Source organism: Panthera onca, chromosome B1 (genome assembly GCF_046562875.1).
Source record: "Panthera onca isolate mPanOnc1 chromosome B1, mPanOnc1 haplotype 2, whole genome shotgun sequence".
Classification (NCBI taxonomy): Eukaryota; Metazoa; Chordata; class Mammalia; order Carnivora; family Felidae; genus Panthera; species Panthera onca.
In genome coordinates this window covers 188,678,304-188,703,532 of record NC_138342.1, presented here as the reverse complement: position 1 = coordinate 188,703,532, position 25,229 = coordinate 188,678,304, and the positions used below count along the sequence as shown (strand labels likewise).

General features: G+C 38.6%; 1 protein-coding gene and 1 pseudogene across 5 annotated transcripts in view; one reads left to right on the top strand and one right to left on the bottom strand.

Moving 5' to 3' along the window:
- The window catches only part of SNX25 (sorting nexin 25), a 131,704-nt gene that overhangs the window by 89,568 nt on the left and 16,907 nt on the right, over nucleotides 1-25,229 (top strand). For 3 of the 5 annotated variants that reach the window (XM_078445293.2, XM_078445295.2, XM_078445294.2), the window contains exons 8-13: nucleotides 9,382-9,513; nucleotides 11,482-11,754; nucleotides 14,790-14,954; nucleotides 18,109-18,240; nucleotides 21,020-21,160; nucleotides 24,956-25,069. In XM_078445293.2, coding sequence (XP_078301419.2) covers nucleotides 9,382-9,513; nucleotides 11,482-11,754; nucleotides 14,790-14,954; nucleotides 18,109-18,240; nucleotides 21,020-21,160; nucleotides 24,956-25,069 — 957 coding nt within the window. Of the gene's footprint in view, nucleotides 1-9,381; nucleotides 9,514-11,481; nucleotides 11,755-12,578; nucleotides 14,955-18,108; nucleotides 18,241-21,019; nucleotides 21,161-24,955; nucleotides 25,070-25,229 lie in introns of those variants that run through there. The other 2 variants (XR_013555005.2, XM_078445297.2) reach the window with 2 other exon arrangements.
- LOC132691557 (small ribosomal subunit protein uS17m pseudogene) lies at nucleotides 22,929-23,506 on the bottom strand (annotated as a pseudogene).

The window sequence follows — 25,229 nt, the reverse complement described above, 5'->3', positions numbered from 1 at the left end:
CCACAATTACTATTGGAAGTGTTCACACCTCTCTCTCAGTAATTGATAAAAAAGAAACAAAAAACCAGAATATAGAAAATGTAAACACTAGTACAACTAATGGGAACTAATGGACATTTCTAGAACATTCCACCTAACATCAACAGAATACTCATTCTTCTCAAGCATATATTGAACATTCACCAAGAAAGACTATACTGCTGGGCAATAAAACAAATCCCGACAGATTAAAAAGGTTTAAAATTATACAGACTGTATTCTCTGACCAAGTGGATTTGGAAAGATCTGGAAAATTCTCAAATATTTGAAGAATTAAACAACATAATAAAGCTTGAATCAAGAAATCAGAAGGGAAATTAGGAACTAGTTTGAATGGAATGAAAGTGAAAATATAACATCTTAATACTTGTGGGATACAGTTAAAGCAGTACTTGGAAGGAAACACTCATGCTTATATTAAAAAAGAAGAAAGGTCGGGGCATCTGGGTGGCTGTTGGTTAAGTGTACAACTCTTAATCTCAGCTCAGGTCATGACTTCACAGTTTGCAAGAAGGAGAAAGAAGGACGAGGAGGAGGAGAAGGGTCTAAAATCAGTGTTCTTCCTCCTTAAGAAGCTACAAATGAAAACTAAAATGACTAGAAAAGAGGAAATAATATAACAACAGAAATCAGTGAAATAGACAACAGAAAAACAGTAGAGAAAAATAAATGAAAACAAAAGGTAGTTCTCTGAAAAGATGATTATACACTCTAGTTTAACAAAAAGAAGAGAGAAGGCACAAATGACCATTATGAATGAGAGAGGGGGCATCACTGTAGATCTTAGATGCATTAAGAGGAAAACAAAGGAATATTATGAACAATTTTAAGCCAATAAATTTCGCGATTTGAATAAAATACACAAATTCCTTAACTGTATCCCACAAGTATTAATACAAATTACCAAAACTGACTCAAAAAGAAATAAAAAATCAGAGTAGCCTTAGGTGTATTAAAGAAAATGAATATATAATTTAAAACCTTCCCACAAAGAAAGCTTCCGGCCCAGATAATTTCACTAGTGAATTCTACTGAACATTCAAGACAAAGATAATATCAATCTTAGCAATATTATTTCAAAAAATGGAGGAGAAAGCTACTTTAACTCCTCATAAGAAACCAACATAACTCTGACACCAAACCAGAGAAAAACATTAAAACAATGAAAATTACTTACCAATATTCATCAAGAACCTAAACAAAAAATTCTTAACAAAATATTAGCAAATCAAATATAGTGATCTGTGAATAGAAAAATTACTCCAATATATGTACTCCTGGAAGTGAGTCTTTAGTATAAAATTGTATACATCATTTTTCTGCAATTCTGTTGTCAAGCCTTAATTTTTAAACAGCTTTATTAAGGTATAATGATCTACAATACATTGTACATATTTAAAGTATATAATTTGATAAGTTTGACATATGTATGTACTCATGAAACCATCACCACAGTCAAGATAGTAATTGTATTTGTCATCCACAAAAATTTTTACCAACCCCTTTGTAATCTTTCTCTTAACCCCACTTGAGACCCACTGACCTATTCCTTTCACCTGTGTTTACTTATCTAGTAAGTTACTTAACTACCCTGATTTTTGGCACCTGTCATTGTCTTTTCTTTTTTTAGCCAAAATCTTGGTTCAGTTTCTTCCTAATGAGTTTTTGTTGTCTCTTGTCATTGACAACAGCTATGACAAGTCTCACAACAACCCATAAAGTACCACCCATAAAGGTGGTACTATTGCCAATCTATAGAAGAAGAAACTGAGGCTCAGAGTGACGGAGTCACTTAGAGCTCCCAGAACTGGAAATTCTGGCAAAGCCAGGATTCAAACCTCTAAATCCTGAACAATTTTACCTACACGGTATTGCCTTCCTATCTGGCTTTGTTTTCATCTGAATATGGAAACAAAAAAATCTGTATTGTTTTATTTTTTGTAAGGTTGTACACTCATTTTCAAATGGCCCCCAAATGGAAAGATGGAAGGAAGAATTTAAGAAAAAATAAAGGGAGAAGAGGAAATGAAAATATAAGGGGTGTGGAAATCAGTGGCAGTAAATGATTGATCTCTGAAATCAGTTTTCTTTCTTTTTTTTTAAGCTTCATTTTGAATCCGGTTAGTTAACATAGTGTTATATTAGTTTCAGATGTACAATATAGTGATTCAACAATTCCAAACATCACCCGGTATGCATCACATGTGCACTCTTTAATCCCCATCACCTACTTCACGCCCCCCCCCCCCCCCTTTCTGGTGACCCATCAGTTTGTTTTCTGTAGGTAAGAGTTTGTTTGTTGGCTTCTCTCTCTCTGTCTCTCTCTCTGTCTCTCTTTTTCCCATTGCTCATTGTTTTGTTTCTTAAATTCCACATAGGAGTGAAATTATATGGTATTTGTTTTCCTCTGACTTATTTTACTTAGCATAATACTGTCTAGCTCCATCCATGTCATTGCAAATGGCAAGATTTCATTCTTTTTATGGCTGAATAATATTCCAGTGTGTGTGTGTGTGTGTGTGTGTGTGTACACACACACACACACTTTTTATCCATTCATCAATCAGTGGACACTTGGGCTGCTTCCAAATCTTGGCTACTATAAATAATGCCGCCATAAACTTAGGGGTGCATGTATCCCTTTGAATGAGTGTTCTTGTATTCTTTGGGTAAATACCCAGTAGTGCAATTGTCAGATCATAAGGTAGTTCTGTCTTTAACGTTCTGAGGAACCTCCATACTGTTTTCCACGGTGGCTGCACCAGTTTGTATTTCCGTCAACAGTGCAAGAGGGTTCCTTTTTCTCCACATCCTCACCAACACCTGTTGTTTATTCTGTTGCTGATTTTATCCAGTCTGACAGGTGTGAGGTGTTACCTCATTGTAGTTTTGATTTGCATTTCCCTGATGGTAAGATATGATGAGCATCTTTTTATGTGTCTGTTGGCTATCTGGATATCGTCTTGGGAGAAATATTTTTTCGTGTCTTCTGTCCATTTTTTAATTGGATTATTTGGTTTTTTTGGGAGTTGAGTTTGAGAAGTTCTTCGTATATTTTGGATACTAACCCTTTATCTTATATGTCATTTGCAAATATCTTCTATTATGTTGGCTGCCTTTTGGTTTTGTTGCTTGTTTCCTTTGCAGAAGCTTTTCATTGTGATGTAGTACCAATAGTTTGTTTTTGTTTCCCTTGCTTGAGGAGACGTATCTAGAAAGAAGTTGCTGCAGGTTGTGTCAAAGAAGTTACAGCCTGTGTTCTCTTCTAGGATTTTTATGATTACAGGCCTCATATTTAGGTCTTTTATCCATTTTGAATTTACTTTTGTGTATGGTGTAAGAAAGTGGCCCAGTTCTTTCTTATGCATGTTGGTGTCTGGTTTTCCCAACACCATTTTTTGAAGAGACCATCTTTTTTCCATTGGATATTCTTTCCTGCTTTGTCAAAGATTCATTGACCTCATAGTTGTGAGTTCATTTCTGGGTTTTCTACTCTGGTCCATTGATTGTAATATAACTTGAAGTGTGGAATTGTGATGCCTCCAGCTTTGCTTTTCTATTCAAGATTGTTTTGGCTATTCAGGGCCTTTTTGTGGTTCCATACAAATTTTAGGATTCTTCTATTTCTGTGAAAAATGCTGTTGGTATTTTGATAGGGATTGCTTAAATGTGTAGATTGCTTTGGGTAGTATAGACGTTTTAATAATAGTTTTTCTTCCAATCAAAGAGTATGGAATGTCTTTCCATTCTTTTGGTTGTCTTTAATTTCTTTCATCAGTGTATTAGAGTTTTCAGAATACAGGTCTTTCACCTCTTTGGTTAGATTTATTCTTGGATATCTTATTTTGGGTACAATTGTAAATGGGATTGTTTTCTTTATTTCTCTTTCTGCTACTTCATTATTGGTGTATAGAAATGCAACAGACTTCTGTACATTGATTTTGTATCCTGTGACTTTACTGAGTTCATTTGTTAGTTCTAGCAGTGTTTTGATGGAGTGTTTTGAGTTTTCTATGTATGGTATCATGTCATCTGCAAATAGTAAAACTTTTACTTCTTCCTTACCAATTTGAATGCCCTTTATTTCTTTTTGTTGCCTGATTGCTGTGGCTAGGACTCTCAGTATTATGTTGAATAAAAGTGGTGAGAGTGGACATCCTTTTCTTGTTCATGACCTTAGGAAAACTGAGAGGTTTTCCTCATTAAAGATGTTGTTAGCTGTGAGTTTTTCATATCTATAAACAGAAACACATCTCTTACTGATGTGATGTATCACAGTGATTGATTTGTGAATATTGAACCACTCTTGTAGCCTAGGGGAAGAAATCCCACTTGATTGTGGAAAATGATTTTTTTAATGTATTGTTAGATTCATTTTGGTAGTATTTTGTTAAGAAATTTTGCATCTGTGTTCATCAGGGATGTTGGCCTGTGGTTCTCCTTTTTTAGTGGTGTCTTTATTTGGTTTTGGGATCAGAGTAATGCTGGCCTCATAGAATGAATTTGGAAGTTTTCCTTCCTTTTCTATTCTTTGGAATAGTTTGAGAAGAATAAATATTAAATGTACTTTAAATGTTTGGTAGTATTCACCTGCGAAGCCATCTGGCCCTGGACTTCTATTTGTTGGGAGTTTTTTGATTACTGGTTCAATTTTTTTGCTGGTTATCAGTCTTAAAAAATTTCTAATTCTTCATATTTCAGTTTTGGTAGTTTATATGTTTGTACGAGTGTATCCATTTCTTCTAGGTTGTCCAGTTTGTTGGCACATACTTTTTCATACTATTCCCTTGTGATTACTTGTATTTCTGTGGAGTTGGTTGTTATTTTTCCTCTCTCATTTGTTATTTTGAGTCTCTCTTTCTTTTTTTCTTGATAAGTCTGGCTAGAAGTTTATTAGTTTTATTGAGTTTTTTCAAATAACCAGATCCTGATTTTCTTGGTCTGTTCTATTGTGGGTTTATTTTTTAATTTTTTTTTAGTTTTTATATCCTTTATTTCTGTTCTAATCTTTATTATTCCCTTCTTTCTGCTGGTTTTTAGGTTTTGTTGTTCTTTTTCTAGGTCCTCTATGTGTAAGGTCCTCTATGTTTGAGATTTTTCTTGTTTTTTTGAGGTAGCCCTGTATTGCTATAAATTTCCCTCTTAAAACTGCTTTTGCTGCATCTCGGGGTTTGGGCCATTGTGTTCTCATTTTCATTTGTTTCCGTGTATTTTTAAAATTTCTTCTTTGATTTCCTGGTTGACTCATTCATTGTTTAGTAGCATGTAGGGTGGTGGTGGGAGATGGCTATGGCCAGTTCCTTCATTCCCAGAGTGGTCTCTCCATGAATGCTGCCTCTCTGGGATACACTCCAGAATGAGTAAATAACCTCCCTACTTGGTGCCCCAGGTGCTCTTCAGATTGCTGTTTCCACGCTGTATGTCCATGAGTTGTTGGCTTGACTTTTCTCCAAGAACAGTGCAGGGCCCTCCGGGCTCTATCCCAGCCAAGTCCACTGACCTCCATTTATTTATTTATTTAAAAAAAATTTAAAAAAAATTAAAAAAAAAAATTTTTTTTTTTTTTAACGTTTATTTATTTTTGAAACAGAGAGAAACAGAGCATGAACGGGGGAGGGTCAGAGAGAGAGGGAGACACAGAATCTGAAACAGGCTCCAGGCTCTGAGCGGTCAGCACAGAGCCTGGCGCGAGGCTCGAACTCACGGACTGCGAGATCATGACCTGAGCCGAAGTTGGACACTCAACCGACTGAGCCACCCAGGCGCCCTAAAAAAATTTTTTAAACATTTATTTATTTTTGAGAGACAGAGGCAGAGCATGAGCAGAGGAAGGGGAGAGAGGGAGGGAGATACAGAATCTGAAACAGGCTCTAGGCTCTGAGCTGTTTGTTAGCACAGAGATGGACACGGGGCTCGAACCCACGAACTTTGAGACTATGACCTGAGCTGAAGTTGGACGCTCAACCGACTGAGCCACCCAAGCACCTCTAAGTCCACTGACCTTTAGAAAGAAGTTCAGGCTTTAAGCCCTGATGGTTGCCACAAGTCACAAAATTAGACCCCTCGTGCATTTTAGGCCAATTACTGTGGGAATCCATTTTCCCCTGTGCTCCCCGGTGTCCCACCCTTGTCTGTGACCCTGGCTTCCTCCCCACTGCAGCACAAGGATCCATTTCTCTCCCAAGTCTGTCACCGCACTTCCTGCTTTCTTCTATGTGGCCTCTTCTCTACCTTTATAAAGTTGTGGAGTTTGTTCTGCCAGTCTGCAGGTCAGTTTCTGGGGTATTCAGGTATTGGTTATCTAGTTGTGTTCATGGGATGAGGCAAGCCTGTGATCCTTCTACTCCACCACTGTCTTCCAACCCACTGTCTAAGATCAGTTTTTATCTCAATGTATTTGATCCAAGACCAAGAATATTACTGAGTGTAGCCCAGGACTCTGCACTTGAATATGAAGAGATTCCTTGACTTTCTGTTTCTGTTGGAGTTCTTATAGAGCATTTTTCCTAAATGCATCTTTCCTTCTTGACTTCCATACTATTTGTAGTTTGCTATAAACACAAATCAGGTAATCTCTTAAGGAGATGAACTATTTTATTATGGTTAAGAAGCTGTGCTGCGTAGTCAGAAAGCCTGGCTCTCAATTCTGTATCTACTGGGGATTGATTTTGGGCAAGTTAGTTAGCTTGTTTGTACTCCAGTTGTAAAATTGGGATAGTTTGTGCATACCCTATAGATGGCAACCATTAAATAATGAACATAGGTGGGTAAGTACACCACTTAGTATAAGAGCACTCAATAAATGTTATTACTGGCATTGATTGTTAAGGAGGTATGTTTAGTGATGATACAGATGTAAGAAAAATCCAATTGTAACCTCTCCTTTTAGGATAAAACATTATTCCCAAGATCCTAACTCTACATATTCTCATTAGTTTTCTGGAGTTATTCTCATGAGTATTTTGTAACTAGAGAATCCTATGTCACTCTTGGTAACATGTTGGGTGCTTAGGAACACATTTATTCCTCTAAGGCCCTGAGGTACTTTTGAGTGCTTGGTGGAAATTTTCCTGGAGAAAAATTAACTAGCTGGGTAAGAGGGAATCCACATAAAACATAAAACTAAGTTTGTAAAATATGCATCATGAAACCAGATCCAGTCTAGAGACCATCGACTGTGGTAGCTCTCCTCCCAGAATTACCAGAGGTCTTAGGACAGAAAAAAAGGCTGACCCAACAAATAAGAGCACAGTGTTTGCTGTGTGGAAGCCCTTAGTAAATTTTAATTATTGTTATATCATCTATAGTTTTTAACTTTTTTTATAATTTGTTTTAATGTTTATTTTTGAGAGAGAGAGAGAGAGAGAGCTGGGAAGGTGCAGAGAGAAGAGGGAGACACAGAATCTGAAGCAGGGTCCAGGATATGAGCTATCAGCACAGAGCTGGACGTGGGGCTTGAACTCACAAATGGTGAGATCATGACCTGAGCCGAAGTTGGATGCTTAACCGACTCAGCCACCTCGGCCAGGTGCCCAATATCATCAATAGTTTTTAAAAAATGATTATTTTAGTAGTGGTGTCAACTTTGACCTACCCACCCTTCTCTTTTCACTTCCACACAAAAATCTCAGATACTGAAATTAATTAATGTCAAATTAATTGAGATTGAGTTAATCTCAGATGAATACATTTGACTTTGAAGTGTACTATCTATGCATCCTGTCCACCCAGACCCATTCCATTAGTGTAGATGTTACACAGTGAAATTCTCTTTTTCAAGAGAGGAAAAAAAAATGGATAGAGAACTTGGTTAATCCATTGGCCAATTAAGAGATATGTCACCTATTGAACTATGGTTTAGATATATTTGCTGTCATTTATTTGTATATATTTGCACTCTTGGAACTGAACATAGCATATTCATAAAACACAAAAGTCTAAAAATGGCTAATATTTTAGAAGGTGTTTTGGACTTGGTTTTGCAAATATGTGAATTTGTATCTAATTTGGAATTCATTTTGATCGAAGGAAAATTATACTGGGGAGACTTTCTTAGAATTTGTCAAATGCCCTTTCTGCTTGGCTTCTCCCTATGTTAAAAATCGATAGCTCTCTGAGTGATCTGTTATGCCTAGCCCGAGTTGATATGGGCTCCTACAAACCTCCATGGACCATGTACAGTTAGAATTTGTATGTCACAGTGCTTTAGTGGTAGGGTTTCCATAAAGATACATGCTATGATTTTCCAAAGTTAGTAAACTAAATCCTAATAGTCTGAAATATTTATGGACTCCAATTGTTAGGGGTCTGTAGCATGGGATGGCTGTCTCCTTTAATGAGTTACCAGAAGTTGTTAGAAAAATGCCTGCCTCTTTCTGTTTACAGAAACTATTGAGGACTCACTGTTGGTAGAAGAGTTGAATCTGTGTTGATCGTATGCACTTGATTTTAGAAAGATCTTACTGGTCACATTTCCAAAAAATTTCCCACTGCCACAATATAAATTGTTAAGAATCTTAAAACATAAGTGTTTCTTTTAATTGCATTTGAGATATACTTACAGGTCTTTTTCTTAATTAACTAAGAACTAAGGATATGGGACTTCAGTTCCTTCTAAATTAATTTGAGGGATTTTTTCCTAATTAATTGAGTTATGAATTATTATGAAAGTGATCTGCTTTCTTCTATTATGGCAGCCTGTGCTCAAGATTTTGCCCACTGTATCTTCAGATTTGTTTTTTCTTTTTCTGTAAGCATACAAAATAGTAAACCAAGGAGTCATTTTGATATATAGTGCAATATTATGAACTAATTAAAATGATGCTTACAAAAGATATCTTAAATGAATATGATACTGTAAGTGAAGGAGCAAGATATAAAATAATTTTCATCACAAGTATAAGGATGGAAGGCAAAAATGTCAAATTATTAGAGTCCAGCTTCCTGGTCTTTTATATATTTCTCTTTAATTTTTCTATTATGGGTATCTATTAACTTTTAGCAGTTTATCCCATAGGGCCGGGATTTTTGTCTGATTTCCTAGAAATGTGCCTGATACAGAGTAGATGCCAAATAAATCTTTTGCTGAATGAGTGAATGATTAATTGAAAATTGGCACTTATGAATATGTACATTTTGAATACTGAATAACTTTTTCCATTTAAAATTTAGGAAGTTGAGAGAAATACTGTATTAGGTTGACTATGACCTTAAAAAATGAGACTTTTTTTTTCTTGAATGTAGACACCAATCCATTGAAAGTTAAAGGAGACTGATATTTAGAATTTTATTTTTAAGTTTTTAACGTTTTCCTTATTTTTTTTCCTTAAATTTCCTTAATAGATTCTTCAGTTTGAAGATATTTTGGCCAATACGTTCTACCGAGAGCACTTTCGAATGTACATGGAAAGGATGGACAAGAGAGCTCTGATTAGTTTTTGGGAGTCAGTGGAATATCTGAAGAGTGCTAACAAGGTAGTATATATAGGCTCAAAGAAATATTAATCACCAGCTGGTGAAAACTTGCATGTTAGGCAGTGTGTCTGTGTTTCTCAATGAAGCTGTAAGATAAATATACATTAAAAGACTATTTAAAACCAAATATAATAATGGAATTATGTTCCAGCTCATAATGGTAAATAAAATTATATTTTATTTTCACAAAAAGATACTTCTGAATGTGTGGTCAAGGGAAAAACAGATTCATAAATGTACCAAAATACTGAATTTACTTTCAGGCAGTTTTTTTGGTTTGCTTTTTTAGCACATTATAAAAAAAGTTATATACATCCACATTACTGGTACAATGAATTGATCTTGTCATGTACACCTCAATCTCATAACCTTGTTATTTTAATATCATGTGCATATTTTACACTACTGTTCTTCTTTTATTTCATTTAAAATATGACTGAATTAAGAAACACAAAAACCTTTAAAAAGTGGGTGGGGGTGGGGGGTGTGCCTGGGTGGCTCAGTTGGTTAAGCGGCTGACTTCGGCTCAGGTCATGATTTCACAGGTTCATGGGTTCGAGCCCCGCATCGGGCTCTGTGCTGACGGCTCAGAGCCTGGAGCATGCTTCGGATTCTGTGTCTCCCTCTCTCTGTGCCCCTTCCCTGCTCACGCTCTCTTAAAAATAAATAAACATTAAAAAAAAAAAAAAAACCACAAAAGAAGATTTTTGGTTCTAGATGCCTCTTAACGATGAAAAGCCCCAATAAGCATTGTATTTTGCTCTTGGCAAGTTCTCAGTACCTTTAAGAGTTAAAGAATATGAAATATGCATGTTTATATGTGTCTATAAATATACATGACAATATGTATAGTATATACATTACATGTATTTTGAGAGGCTTATTAAAATAAACACAAAAGTCACTGGGTACATTGCACTTTGAACTTCATGTGAGTATTGCTAGAACTCAATACTATTAAAATACATCATAAATCACATACTACATTGGTTTCGGAATTAAATTCAGTCTCACAGTATTTTTAAATATTCTTAGAAATGCCTTATATTGTTATTTTGTAAGTCACAAGTTACCTCATTTTATCTAATACTGCAGTTGCCCACTTTATTATGTATTTTATTTATCAGACTTGATTCCAAATGACTTTTGGCTGCTCTCAAAGGAATATTGTGAAGAGCAATCTAAAGAATTTTCCTAAACTCCTGGAAACAATTTAAAAGATTTCAGTGCAATAAAAGTATATAGCTTCATGAAATAGCCTTATTTTGACCTAACAACACTAATTTGGGTGTAAAAGTTCTGAGATGTTTGTTAAATTCACAATATTCATTGAGTTGTTTGTCTTCATTTTTTAATCCTGTTGAAGACTTTGTGTAACATTCCTAGAATTAATGAGATATTTTCAGAGGAAATATAAATGTTATGTTAATCAGAAGAGATGTTTGCATTTCTGAAACAGACTGGCTGTGACCTTAGTATGATGTTTAAGAGTAAGCTGTCTAATATAAGCTTGATTATAGTGCAATACATCATCATTCTGGAGAAGATTTTTCTTGTTTTCTTAAATTACATAATAATGACTTCTGGAGTGAAAAATGGCACTTCCAATTATTTATATTAGATTTTTTAAAGCCAAATTGAATTTAGCTGATAACTGAGCTGTGGAATTCAGATTTGCAAGAAGGAATCCGTTTCAAGACGAGAACTGTTCCCACTTTTCCCCTGCCAGCATTTAGTAGAAATTATATTCGTTAACTATTCAGCATAAAGTATTCATTTTCAGGAGCCAGACTCTTACCCCTTGACTCTGTGCACACGCATGCCAACGACCCCCACTGGTACCAGTAGCAGTGTCCATTTTCAATGTCTTCCTTCCAGCTTAAAGATGGAGAGAATTCAGAAGAAAAATATTTTTGTCAGAGATGATATTTCTTACCTTTCTTGTTTTTCATCTTCCTGTCTTTTCAGAATGAAATCCCGCAATTAGTTGGTGAAATTTACCAGAATTTCTTTGTGGAAAGCAAAGAAATACCTGTGGAAAAATCACTCTACAAAGAAATCCAGCAGTGTCTTGTAGGAAATAAAGGTATTGAAGTGTTCTGCAAAATCCAGGGCGATGTTTATGAGACCCTAAAGGATAGGTATTACCCTTCATTTATTGTCAGTGACCTGTATGAGAAATTGACGATAAAAGAGGAAGAAAAACATGGCTCGCACTTGATTTCCGGCAAGGATGAAATGGTGAGTCACATTTAATTTTCTCCTTCCTTCTCAGTGGTTAAGCTTCGAATATGATCAGGCGGACACGTACTGTTTAGGCAAATTTGGGGCACCTCTTCATCTTTTAATATGCAGGACCGTAAGTAGAACTCGTGCACTCTTCCCTTGTTCCTCTGAACAACTGACCACCACTTCCTCGCGTTGCAGCCTCCCAGCCCTGTCTCTACCTGCGACACACCCCGTGTGTGGCTCCTGAAAAGCGAGGACAGGGAGTCTGCAAGGTGGTGTAGGCCAGATGAGAGAATCAGTAGAACTTAGTCTAGTCCGAGAAGAGACAAAGGATGGGTAAGTGAGGAGAGGAAGAGGATGTGGGGGGCAGTTACAAGAAGTATTTTGGAGTTTAAAAAATCAGATGGAAGTAAGATTCTCTGAAAGAAACCTTGCTCAGCCACACCTCACTTGGGTCTGATTCTCCTAAGTGTACTATCATTTGGGAGATCTCTCATTTACTACTCTCATTTACCATCTCTCATTTACTACTAAAGGTTTAGAGGGCTTTACGATTTGTGAAGGTACAAAGAAACACAAAATGTTTTATTTACAGTCACCCTACATAGAAAGCTAATAATTAGTTTTGGATTTTTTTCTGCCCGGTTATATCTCAAACTCTGAGGAATCAAGTGCTTGCTCTTGATGGTATTAGAAGTTGGTGTCTCTGAACTGTTGTTAAATTCACTCATTCAGACTTTTTAAAGATTTGTTACTTAGTTCTTCACACTTTCTGTGTCTTCCACCACCAACAGGGCCAAAAGTCTTTAGTCATTGCATCTTTTTTTCCCCATCAGATACAATTTATTAGAACTGAAGTTTGTTTACTTCATCTCTATGGCACACTATTTCTAGCTACTGTGATGGTGATGTTCCAGCACAAGAAGAATTCTTCATTCGGTGGAACTTTCTTTTGGCTGATAGACTTTTGAGTGTCAAAGAAAAAATTGTTTTCCTGATTAAAGCTATGCAGATAAGGATACTGATACTTATTTCCCCAAATCTCACCCCTAAAATATAAATAAGCATCGTTTGTTTGTTGACATTAATTGGAAACACAGTGTATTTTTTTATTTAGGTGCCGGTAGCATTCAATGTTGCATTCGTTTCAGGCGCACGACATGGCGATTCGCCGTCTGTGTTTGTTGTGTCGTGCTCACCATCAGTGTGGGTACCACCTGTCACCGTACAATGCTAGTACAATGTCATTGACGGTATTCCCCACGTTGTGCCTTTTCTTCCAAAGACTTACTCATTCCATAACTAAAAGCCTCTATGTCCCACTCCCCTTCACCCATTGTATTTTTAAGATCAGTTTGCTTTTTTTTTATTTTTTATATGTTTTTTGGTAAGTTTAACCGTGTTCTCTCTCTGCCTCAGAAATTAAAATGGTTAATAAGTAAATGCTGTAAAAGAGGTTATGCAGATTAGTTAAAAATGTCAATACCCAATAGATGAATTGGATAAAGTCTTGAACTGACAGTTGATATGAAAGGTAATAGTAAACAAATATGAAAAATTATCCAGCTTCACCTAGGACTCAAGGGTAATATGTATCACTGACCTTTTGAACGCTTCTGCTCTTTGTAGCAATAATCCCACTTCTAGAAATTCACCCTAAGGCAATAACTAAATGGTAGAAAAGGTAATGTACTGTGGAGTTTGTTTTAGTACCTCTGGGATGGTGAACCAGCAGAGTCAACCCAGAGCAGGAGCAGCGGTAGGGACACGCCTCAGGGTAGCATCAATTCATAGGATGGTATGCAGCCATAAAAATTCTAATTTTGAAGAGTAATTAACGCCCTGAAAATAAGCAGCATCATAAGTTATAGGGAAAAGACAGAATACCTGTTTGGATGTATATAAGGTATACAATTATGTCATGATAAATGCACTCCTGGACAAGGGTTTGAAAGACCGCACAAAAATTTAAAAAAAGAGCTTCGTTTTCTAGGGTTATTAATACTTCATTCTTGTTTGAAGAAAATTTTTTCTTTTACCGTTTATTTCAATTAATAAAAATTAGAAGGAAAATTCTGGAAGAATGTTAAGGAGAATAATAAAGCAAAAGATCATTCTCAGGACTTCTTTCCATTGTCCTACATGCTGTTGCTGCTGACAGGTCTGTTTTATATGCTGTCTGCTGCTAATCTATCCAGATTTTTCAAAGGTCTGCAGTTCTGTATGAATCTGAAGGCACTTTGAAATCTTAACCATTTAACTCATAAGATGATCTACCTGTTGATTTGTGAAATACATCTTCAGGGGAGGGACTGAACAAAGTGTATACCGAAAATACTTTTACTAGTGGGAATTTGGAAATTTTATTTATTTATTTTTATTTTATTCTTAATATTTATTTATTTTGGGGAGAGTGCAGGCAGGGGTGGAGCAGAAAGAGGGGGACAGAGGATCCGAAGTGGGCTCGGTGCTGACAGCAGCAAGCCCGATGTAGGGCTCGAACCCACGAACCACAAGATTATGACCTGAGCTAAAGTTAGATGCTCAAGCAACTGAGCCAGCCAGGTGCCCCTGGAAATTTTATTTTAAAAGTACTTAGCATAAGTTTTCTAGAATATTCTTAGGAGCCCGAAAGGAAGCCATACTCATCTCTGTGTCTTTGTCCAAGATTAGGCACAGACCACTCAGGTTGAGTTAGGCAGATAACTCAGTTGCCTTTTCTTGTTCCATGCAGATTCCCTTGGGTGTACCATTTGGGAAATAATGGTGTGGAATCCATCCCCCACTCTGCCCTGTTTTTCAGGCTATTAAATGTTTTTTCTTTCATTGTATTCCTCAATGCCAGTTACTGTGGTTCCAAATAACTTTGATTTGGCACTTTGCTGAGGAAAAGCAGCCTGCCTCTGAACTTTCTACCACAAAGTGTTAGGGGAATCTAGTACTTTGGCTAAGTGTATTGTAATGATCTAGAACCTGTATGCTAGGTACTCATTGCTGAATAGTCCATCGTTTTAAGACAGTGTGGTTCACATGACTTTTTCCCCCAGGACCCAGGAGGTGAGGCTGGTGAGGAAGCTGTAGATGAAGGCACCAGTCGGATTAATGAACAAGCCAGTTTTGCTGTAAACAAACTACGAGAACTAAATGAGAAACTTGAATATAAAAGGCAAGCTCTAAATTCTATTCAAAATGCACCAAAACCTGACAAGAAGGTAACTCTTTCACTTTCAAGGTTGTCTTTGAAAGTTTCCATTTTTCTGATCTGATAAGTAGTAGTTGCAGTTTATATTGCAAAGCATCACTGTTTCTTTAAAAAAAAAATTGTATTTGTACGCTCCGTGGTTACTTTTTTGCATCTAGTATAGAGTTAGAAAAGCACTTTTTTTTCTTTAATTTTTTTTTTTTTAACATTTATTTATTTTTGAGACAGAGAGAGATAGAGCATGAACAGGGGAGGGTTAGAGAGAGGGAGACACAGAATCTGAAACAGGCTCCAGGCCCTGAGCTGTCAGCACAGAGCCCGACGCAGGGCTCGAACTCACGGACCGCAAGATCATGACCTGAGCTGAAGTTGCCGCTTAACCGACTAAGCCACCCAGGCGCCCCGAAAAACACTTGTTTTTAATCTTCTGTGCTTTGGGGTTCTCTCTGGTCATCTGCGGTGAGCAGCCCTGTGCTCTCTTACCTGGCTTGCCTATGGTAGGTACCTTTGCAGAAGAGGGCAAAGCACTTCCTTGTGCCAGACCCATTTCTGGAAGTACATTAACTTTTCAAGGACAATCATCTTACTTTTATTTTTCTTTCAAATGCTGTGAGTCACAATTTAGAGAACCTCACAGGATGACACAAGAAATAAATTGTTTTGCTAAAAGCCAACAGAATTGGAAAGTTTAAAAATGTAAACAGCATCTCCCCAGCTGGCATTTCTCAAACCCGTGCAGTGGCGTGGCTTTTTGCTTTGTGTTTATACGTCTTCGGCGACCCAACAGGGAGATGTCTCTGTTACAGGTATGGCTGGTGCTCTTCAGTCTGCCAAACTGACCTCCTCTGGCACTTTCTGAGGGTGTGTTCAGCAACATAAGTGATGAGTAAATGCATGATGCTCTGCTGGTCACTGTGGAGAACCAGTGACCTATAGAGCTGCCAGCCTTCCTAAGGAGGGAGCAAACATGCTGATTGTGGAACCAAAATATCCTCACAGGAAAATGAAGCAGGGTGGTCACAGCTCTGATGGTAATAAAATGCAGGACAAGGTTTAGGCTACGAGTGCTTCCTGGAGGCTTTTTGAGAAAGGAAAGAGTCCTCGTAGCTGGCATGTTCAGGAGAGTTTTAAGGCAAAGCTTCTGCCCTCAAACTACAGGTTTTCTCATGAAAGAGGTCCAAGGGGATGATGAGCATGCTTTCTCTTTTTTTTAAATTACTTTTTTAAAGTGTGGCAAAATAGACATCACCTGAATTTACCATTTTAATCGTTTCAAGTATACACTTCAGCATCGGTCCGTTCACATTGTTATGCAACCATCACTACCGCCCATCTCCTGAAATTGTTTCATCTGGCAAGACTGAAACTTTGTGCCCCTTAAATGACACTTTCCATCCTCCCGTCCCCAACCCCCTGGAAACTACCCTTCTCCTTTCTACCTCGTATGAATTGAACTACTCTTAAATACATCATGAATGGAGGCATACGGTATTCGTCCTTTTGTGACTGGCTTCTTTCCCTTAGCCTAAGGTCTCAAGGTTCGTTGGTATTATACCGAGTGTGAGAATTTCCTTCCTTTTTAAGACTGAACAATTTTCCATTGCGTGTACATACAGCATTTTGTTTATCCGTTCACCCATCAGTGGATGTTGGTTTGGCTTCCACCTTTTAAGTTTTGTGAATGATGTTACCACGAACGTGGGTACAAATACATTTTTGAGATCTTGCTTTCCATTCTTTGGAGCATGTGCTCACAAGTGAAATTGCTGGGTCATAATTGCTGGGACAGTAATTCTGTCTTTAATTCTTAGAGGAATCTCCATACTGTTTTCCATATTGGCAGCACCATTTTATACCTTCTCACCAACAGTGTGTACGGTTTCCAGTTTCTCTATCTCCTCACCAGTAATTGTTGTTTTTCATTTTTTTTTTTATAGTAACTATCCTAATGGGTGCGAGGTAGTATCTTATTGTGGTTTTGATTTGCATTTCACTAATGATTAGTTACATTGAGTATCTTTGCATGTGCTTTTTGGCCATTTATAGAATGTTTTTGGAGAAATGTCTATTCAAGTCCTTTGCCCGTTTTTGAATCAGGCTGGTTTTTGTTTTTAAGTTTTAAGAGTTCTCTATATATTCTAGATGTTAGTACCCTATCAGATATGTGATTTGTAAATATTTGCTCTAATTCTGCGGGTTGCCTTTTTACTGTGTCAGTAGTATTCTTTTCACAAAAGTTTTAAATTGTTATGAAGTCCCATTTTCCTATATTTTCTTTTGCCGCCTGTGCCTTTTGTGTCATAGCCAAGAAGTTATTACCAGTTCAGTGTTCTAAAGCTTTCCCCCTGTGTTTTCTTCTAAGAATTTATGGTTTTAGCTCTTACGTTTAGGTCTTTGATGAATTTTGAGTTGTCTATTATTTATGGTGTTAGGTAAGGGTCCAACTTCATTGTTTTGCTTATGGGTATCCAGTTTTCTCAGCACTGTTTGTTGAGAATATTGTCCATTTCCCATTGAATGGTGTTGGCACCCTTGTCAAAAATCACTTGACCGTATATGCAAAGGTTTATTTCTTGCTGGTCTGTTCTATTCCATTGGTCTATATGTCTGTCTTTATGCCAGTACCGTACTGTTTTGATTAGCGTAGCTGTGTAGTAAGTGTTGAAATCAGGAAGTATGAGCCCTCTAACTTTTGTTCTTCTTCAAGATTGTTTTGGCTGTTCAGTCTGCTTTGAGATTCCATGTGAACTTTATGATGGATTTTTCTATTTTTGCAGGAAAAAAATCACTGGCATTGTGATAAGGATTGTGTTGAATCTGTAGATCACTTTGAGTCATATTGACATCTTAGCAGTGCTTAGTCTTCTAATCCATGAACATTGAATATCATTCCATTTATTTGTCATCTTTAATTTCTTTCATCGGTGTTAGGTAGTTTTCATAGTAGAAATCTTTCACTTCTTGTCTAATTCCTAAATATTTTATTATTTTTATGCTATGGTAAATGGAATTGTTTTCTTAATTCCCTTTTTGGATTGTCCGTTGTTAGTGTATAATAGAAATGCAGCTGATTTTTGTCTGTTGATTTTGTACCCTGCTACTTTGCTGAATTGTGTAGCATTTTAAGCGCTTTTGTAACTCTCAGGATGTTTTCCCTCTTGCAGATTGTTTCCAAGTTGAAGGAGGAAATAATTCTAATAGAGAAAGAACGCACGGACCTACAGCTGCACATGGCAAGAACAGATTGGTGGTGTGAGAACCTCGGAATGTGGAAAGCCTCCATCACCAGTGGAGAGGTAGGTGACTGCTTTTCCTCCAAGTTTCTTTAAGAGTATGATTTTGGAGGGGTACCTGGGTGGCTCAGTCAGTTGGGCATCCGACTTCAGCTCGGGTCACGATCTGATGGTTTGTGGGTTCAAGCCTTGCATCGGGCTCTGTGCTGACAGCTCAGAGCCTGGAGCCTGCTTGGGATTCTGTGTCTCCCTCTCTCTCTGCCCCTCCCCGCTTGCACTCCGTCTGTCTCTCTCTCAAAAATAAATAAACATTAAAAAAATAATAAAAAAGAATATGATTTCGGGGTGCCTGGGTGGCTCAGTCAGTTGAGCAAAGCTTTGACTTCAGCTCAGGTCATGATCTTGCAGTTTGTGAGTTCGGAGCCCCGCATCAGGCTTGCTGCTCTCAGCGCAGAGCCTGCTTCAGATCTTCTGTTCCCCTCTGTCTCTGTCCCTCCCCCAATTGCACTCTCTCTCAAAAATAAACAAAAACATTTAAAAAATTTTAAAAAATGAGTATGATTTTATAAGACAAGATTTTGTCCTCCAGAATTAAGGTTGAGGATAGAAAAGTTACGTTTGCTCTTACAGACTGCATTTGCCCCCTTCTTTCCTCACTGTTCTCGCTCTGTCTTAGTACCCTTGACTGTGAGCTGTACTAGAGCTGCCTGGCATAGATCTGATCTCTCTCCAATTCAGGTTGTTTTTGTTCACTGGAACTGTAAGCACCTTTCAGATAGGGACAGGTAATGTCCTTGAATTGCCATTTTCTTTTGCCATTGAGGGTTGAAATAAAACGGAAGGGCACTATTTGAAATTTGGTGGTGAAAAATTAAAAATTTTAAGTGTTTCTGATTGTTCCATTCTGCTGACTTCAATTACTTAAATCTCAATTGCTCTAAGATCTTTAATAATGAATATTTTTTGCTTTGACTTAGAAAATATTTTGCTATTCTTTGAGGGATATGGGTATCAATTTCCAGAATATGCTGTATCCCTTTTGTCTGTAAAAAGAATTTCTCTTCAAGGAGTGATGCATATAGGCATTTCCACTGTTGACAACTTCTTTGTTCCCACCTGGCTTACTATCAGTCATGTGGAAATCTGGAGATGAAGGTCAGGTCCACACAAATAACGAGATCATGAGGAACACAGTGTTAATGTTTTGTTCCACTATTATTTCAAACGGCTTGTGAAAATACTTAACTCCTTAGATTTGTAAGGGCCTGTTTGTACACTTTATCTTTGTTCTTCTCCATCTTGCCCATCAGCCCGGTGTCTTTACACGCTCTTTGTGGTGGTGGGGTGGGGGTTGCTTAAGATTCACAACCCTAAGTTCACCTCTAGATTGGATAGCACGCAATTCATGTTCTCCGAGAGCAGCTCTGAAAGCACACCCGTGGCAGGAGTGCTTCACTGGGTGCTGCACCGGCTCTTTGGTACTTGTGAGCACTCCCATTACGGTCAGCTTCAAGAGCTCGCCGTGGCACCGTGGTCACCGAAAAGATAATGGCAATGGACCCTGAAGGGTTACCTGACCGTCAGAGTTTGCAAGGCAGCCCTGCATGGGAATGTGTGGGAGATGTATCTACGTCGCGCCAGATTCTCTTGAGTTCTGATCCTGGCTGACACCCACACTAGCTGTGTGATCGTAGGACAGTCCAGAGACCCTGTGTGTGTCCTCACCTCCTGCATCCTCACAGTGGGGTAATGGTCCTACGTCACAGGGCTCCGTGGGTGCTCAGTGTGTCTTGTGTCTCTTTCCTTTGCCTTTCTTATTGACTCTTTGTCTCTAATTTGATTGATGATACTAATTCAAGCCTAAATTCAGTATTTTCTTTTTGTTTCTAATCTATTTATGTTAAGTATAATAATGGCCTATTTCTGAATTATGATATCGTGTGTGTGTGTGTGTGTGTGTGTGTGTGTGTGTGTGTGTGTCTGAATGAATTATCTAAGTTGGGAGGTAGAGGAAATCTTTTCTTTCAATGTATATCTTTCAATGTAAAATTTCATGAAAATTGAAATCATGGTTTGTTGAATCCAGAAATTAAACTGGGGAAGGCTTTATCCTTTTCTGAGACAGGTTTTAGCATATCTTACACCTTTTTGCTTTCTGTTAATTTGTTTTTTCAAAGGAATACACTTAGGATGCTAAGTCTGCTATATTAATTTTCTTTTGATATGTAACAAATGACCACATGTTTCATGGCTTAAAACAGTGTCCACTGATTGGCTCGCAATTCTGCACGTTGAAAGTCCAGCACCGTATGACGGTGTCCTCTACTCATTGTTTCCCGAGGCTGAAGGCAACGTATTGGCCAGACTGAGTTCTTGTCTGGAGACTCTGAGGAAAAAGCCACTTCCAAGCTCGTTTAGGGTGTTGGCAGGATACCATTCCATGCGGTTGTAGACCTGAGGTCTCGTCTCTGGCTGTCAGCGGAGGCCCTGCCACGTCCTTTCCACCTGCCCCTCTCCATCTTCACGCCAGCACCACATGCCGAGTCCTTCTTGCGCTTCCTGTCTTTCTGACTTCCTGTCCTCCTACCATCCCAGGGAGTGTCTCTGCTCTTCAGGGGCTTGTATGATTAGGTTAGACCCATCCGGGTAATCTCCCTTCTTTAAGGTCAGCTGTCAAATATAGCATAACCTAATCGCAGGAATGGACACCATATTCACAGTTCCAGGGATGATGCAGGGTGTAGCCACCAAGGGGTGGGAAATCTTGGGGAGTATTTAGAAATCTTGCCTACCACATCCGCTAACCATGCTTTTTGTTGTTGTGGTGTCTGTTTTTTCCAAGGTTACAGAAGAGAATGGTGAGCAAATGCCCTGTTACTTTGTCATGGTAAGCTTACAAGAAGTTGGCGGAGTTGAAACTAAGAACTGGACCGTCCCTAGAAGGCTCAGTGAGTTTCAGAATTTACACCGGAAACTTAGTGAGGTATGAATACTCATGAATACGAGGTTTAGAATTACAAGCAAGAAGATATTTAAGAGCTCATTTCAATTTTTACATATAAGGAAACTGATCATTAACCTTTCTCCCTTCGCTATGGATACTGGCAAAGTGGCTTTTTCAGTCCGACATTTGGAAATTAACTCATAGCTCAGACGGTTTAGAGTAAATCCTTCAGGACAAAGAACTGTCTGATCTCCACTAAGCCTCAGAGAACCCCAGAGCTGAAAGAGAGCTAGGGGTCATCTAGGGCCCCCGGTTTTGAGGCTGCCGGTTGTGACCCATTAGTGGGAAGTGAAATCAGTTATTGATTGCAGCAGTGGACAGAGCATAGAATATATTGGATTTCAGCACAACAAGTAAGGGAGTCATACAGTGTCGTGGTTGAAAGCATAGACTCAGGAGCAAGACTGCTTGAGTTTGGACTGTGGCTATACTGTTTAGTAGCTATATGACCTGGGACTTGTCACTCTGTCTCTCTGTCCCTCTTCTTCCTCATCAGTAGAATACGAATATCCATAGCATCTACCTCTCCCATCTCACAGATTTGTGAGAATTAAGAGAATACGTTTATCCAAAGCATTTAGAAGAGAGTGTTTCGCATAATAAACGTTATCGTGTCGGTGGTGGTAGCAGTGGTAGTAATGAACACTGTCTCATAGAACTTCTCAGCTTTACATGTGGATTATATTATTTATGTGGATATGCATTTATACGTGTGCAGGCTGCAGCGTAGCATGCACTTCCTACTGTGAGTTTTAGTTAGAAACGTTAGAAAGCTTCTAATCTAGGTCACTTCTTTTATTTTAAGGTGAGAGGAACTGACCCCAGAGAGTTTGGTCAATTTATCATAGGACGTGTACATAGTGGCCAAACCAGGATTGGAATCCGGGTCATCTTACTTTCCATTTCTTGTTCTTCCATCTTTCTCAGGAACTGCGTCTTCTCTAACTCTCCTCCTCCTGGAGGTGACTGCCCTCTTCCCCAGCAACTGAAAAGCTTTTCAGTCATGTCTACTTTTGTTTCTGTTTATTGTTCTCTGGCTTAGAATGAACTGACTCTTGGTAAAATCCTGTGGTCACCTATCAGACTCCTCTTCTGCAAATGAAATATGTCTATTTCCTATAACCTTTTCTCCTGAGGAGATTTTTTTTAAACCTTTTTAATCACTATCTTGTGAATACTATAACTTCTTCAAGTGCCCTTTTTTTTTCGAATTTTCAAGTTTTATTTTCTATATGTCAGCTTTCTTATTAATACAGACTTTAATCTGATACAGACTGACCCCAATCAGACTGTTATTTCCATTCATAATTGGTTAAATCAGAGAAAAAGTTTAAATTAATTTTGAATATGTACCGCCAAAAATAAATATTCACTTAATGTGAATCCGTTTTATGATATCAAAAGGTTTTTTCCTCCCCAAAGATTCTAAGATAAATTCAAGATTCCTTTGGCAAATGAAAAAAACAAAAAAACAAAAAACAAAAACCTTCTAAAATAGTGAGCTTACAAAACAATGGGGATTACTAGGCATACTTACTGTAAGAGAAAATATGTCTAATGAAAAGGAAATTTAAAACATGACCTTAAACTTTAATGAAAAATTTTAACAAGGCCTTTACTTATTTACTTTACCTGTTCCATAAATACCAGAAGAGAAATTGGACAGTTTGTAGCGACACTTAGAAAATTTTTTTCCATAAAGCCAACTTAGATATCTTTCCCTTTGACTCCTTCTTCCAGTCCCCCTTTACTCTGCTGAAGAGCTATTCAGTTCTTCCAGAGTTTTGGTTGGGTGGGTGGGTTCCAGACTGACCCGGCTTTCCAGGTAGGGAGTTCCTGCACAGGGTTTTCCCGTCACTGGATCTGTGACTTGTCCAACTTTGAAAACGATCTCGGCCAGTTCATGTTTTACCTGCTTTGTTCGTGGGACAGTGGAGCTTTGAGAAGCACGATATCCCCAACAGTGTGCTGCTAAAGAGCATCATGAGCAAAGTAGACTTTTCCCTTATTAAAATACTTTAATCAGTAGGGATCCCAAACAAGCCTGGTCACTCTGACTTTGGCTGGTTTTTGCCTTGCCGTTCCGATCGCCTTCTCCACGATGCATCTGGCATGGACAGATGAACGAACCACTGACATCATGTGGCTTTGGTCACTTCCCGCTCTGCTTTCCCTGCACGCATCCTCTATAACTTCTTCAAATGCTTTTAAAAGGTCGGTGGCCACAACCAAGTGTCCGACTCTGGTACTTCTCCAGTGGACTGTGGTCACCCTGGTAGTGTGGAAAGCAAACTGCCGTCTCAATAGAAGATTAAATTTTTGCCAAAATTGTCGAGTACAATTGACACTGCAGAAAAATGTGTTGTTTGCCCTGTGACAAACCATTGTGAAGCCAAGTTTAGGATCGGTCTAGTTGCTGACGAAAACAGAAGGAGCAAAAGGAATTGAGAGGAGGTTTTGAAATAAAATGTATGTGGAAAATATTCTTAGAAAACCAGAAACAGGTAGATCAAAGACTGAGAGGAAATAAGCCTTATAAAATTCCATGTCTGTCATTTTTCTCCTCTCTTTAGCTGATCACTGGGTTCTTTTCTCACCCTTAGAAATTAGCATCGTGTGAGTTGTCATGTTTTTGTATGTGAATGCTTTCTGTTGACAGTTGGGACAGGAAGCACCTTTTCGGGTCCCCGGGGAAGTGCAGTCTTCCCTTCTGATGCTCACTGTTTCGTTTCTCTACGACTGTACCCTGAGTCGGAGCCCTGGTTTATGTACAGCCTTGGGCACGTGCCGTTGTACTGCTGGTCCTTTAGTGGGCTGCGAGGGAAGGGCCAGTTTTCCCTTTCCCGGCACCCGAAGCACTTGCGTGCACTTGCTCTGACTGACTTGTCCCACGCCTTCTCCTGCTACGGCCAGGCCAGCGGGTGCTCCTGTGCCCCTTCTGTGCGCCAAGGGTCAGCAGTACCGAAGGCTGTGGCAGGCCGACTCTGTGCTCCCTGACTTGTCGATGCCAGCTGGTTTCATTAAGCACATTCAGATGGCCCCAGTGCCTTCGTGAAGGCCAGCGTTTGGAAATGGGGGCAGAGTCTGGAGAGTTTGGGAATTGGCACAAAGGACACAGACTGTGTGGTCAGATGGATCTGGGTTTTAATCCTGTCGTCAGTTGTATCCTATGTAGAACAGGAATGAATAGCCATTGCCAACTCTTAGAGCTGTTGGTACACACGCCATGCTTCTAGCACAGTGTCTGGCAGAATGTAGGCCTTCATCCACAAAGGGAAGTCTGTTATTGTTTATTAATATGCAGTATTATTATTAATATGGTTACATTGCGAAAGGCGGTAAGAAAGCTACAAGCCCAGTTACTCTTTCTTTCCGTTGTATTCTTTTGTCAGCTTTGATAACTTGTCCACACGTGGAGATGTTGTAAACAAAGCACATCCTAACAGAAAAATCGTCTGTGAGCCGGGTGTGCCCGCCTAGAGCACTGGGCTGCTTCGTGTTGCACAAATCCACCCGATTGGCCTGGCCTCAGGGCTGCCTGGCTTCCAGGCCTTCGTGGGCCTACGGGTGCGCTTTAGACTTTTTTCATCAAATGTCCTGCTCCTCCTCATTCCTTGGAGCCGGATTAGAACAGGCGGGTTTTCAAGGTCTTAAATCTCAAGAGGAACGAGAACAGGAAGAAGATACTTGGTTTGTTCTAATTATAAATCTAAACTGCCCCCCCCAAGATATAAATATGACTGAGTTGCTAACATTTAATGTTTTCTTCCACAGTGTTTCCCTTCTTTAAAAAAAGTCCAGTTGCCTTCTCTTAGCAAGCTGCCTTTCAAATCTATAGATCACAAGTTTATGGAAAAGTCAAAGAATCAATTAAATAAGTTTTTACAGGTAAGCAACTGAAACGTTTTGGATCCAAGAGGAAAAATTAGTTATTTTGGGGTTAAACTGTCATTATTCTAAGATCTTGCTCATTAGCTTCCTGTGCTCTCTGGTCATGCCAGATCCTCAAAATATCTTTGGTTGGCTTATTTGTTTGTCATGAAAGTAT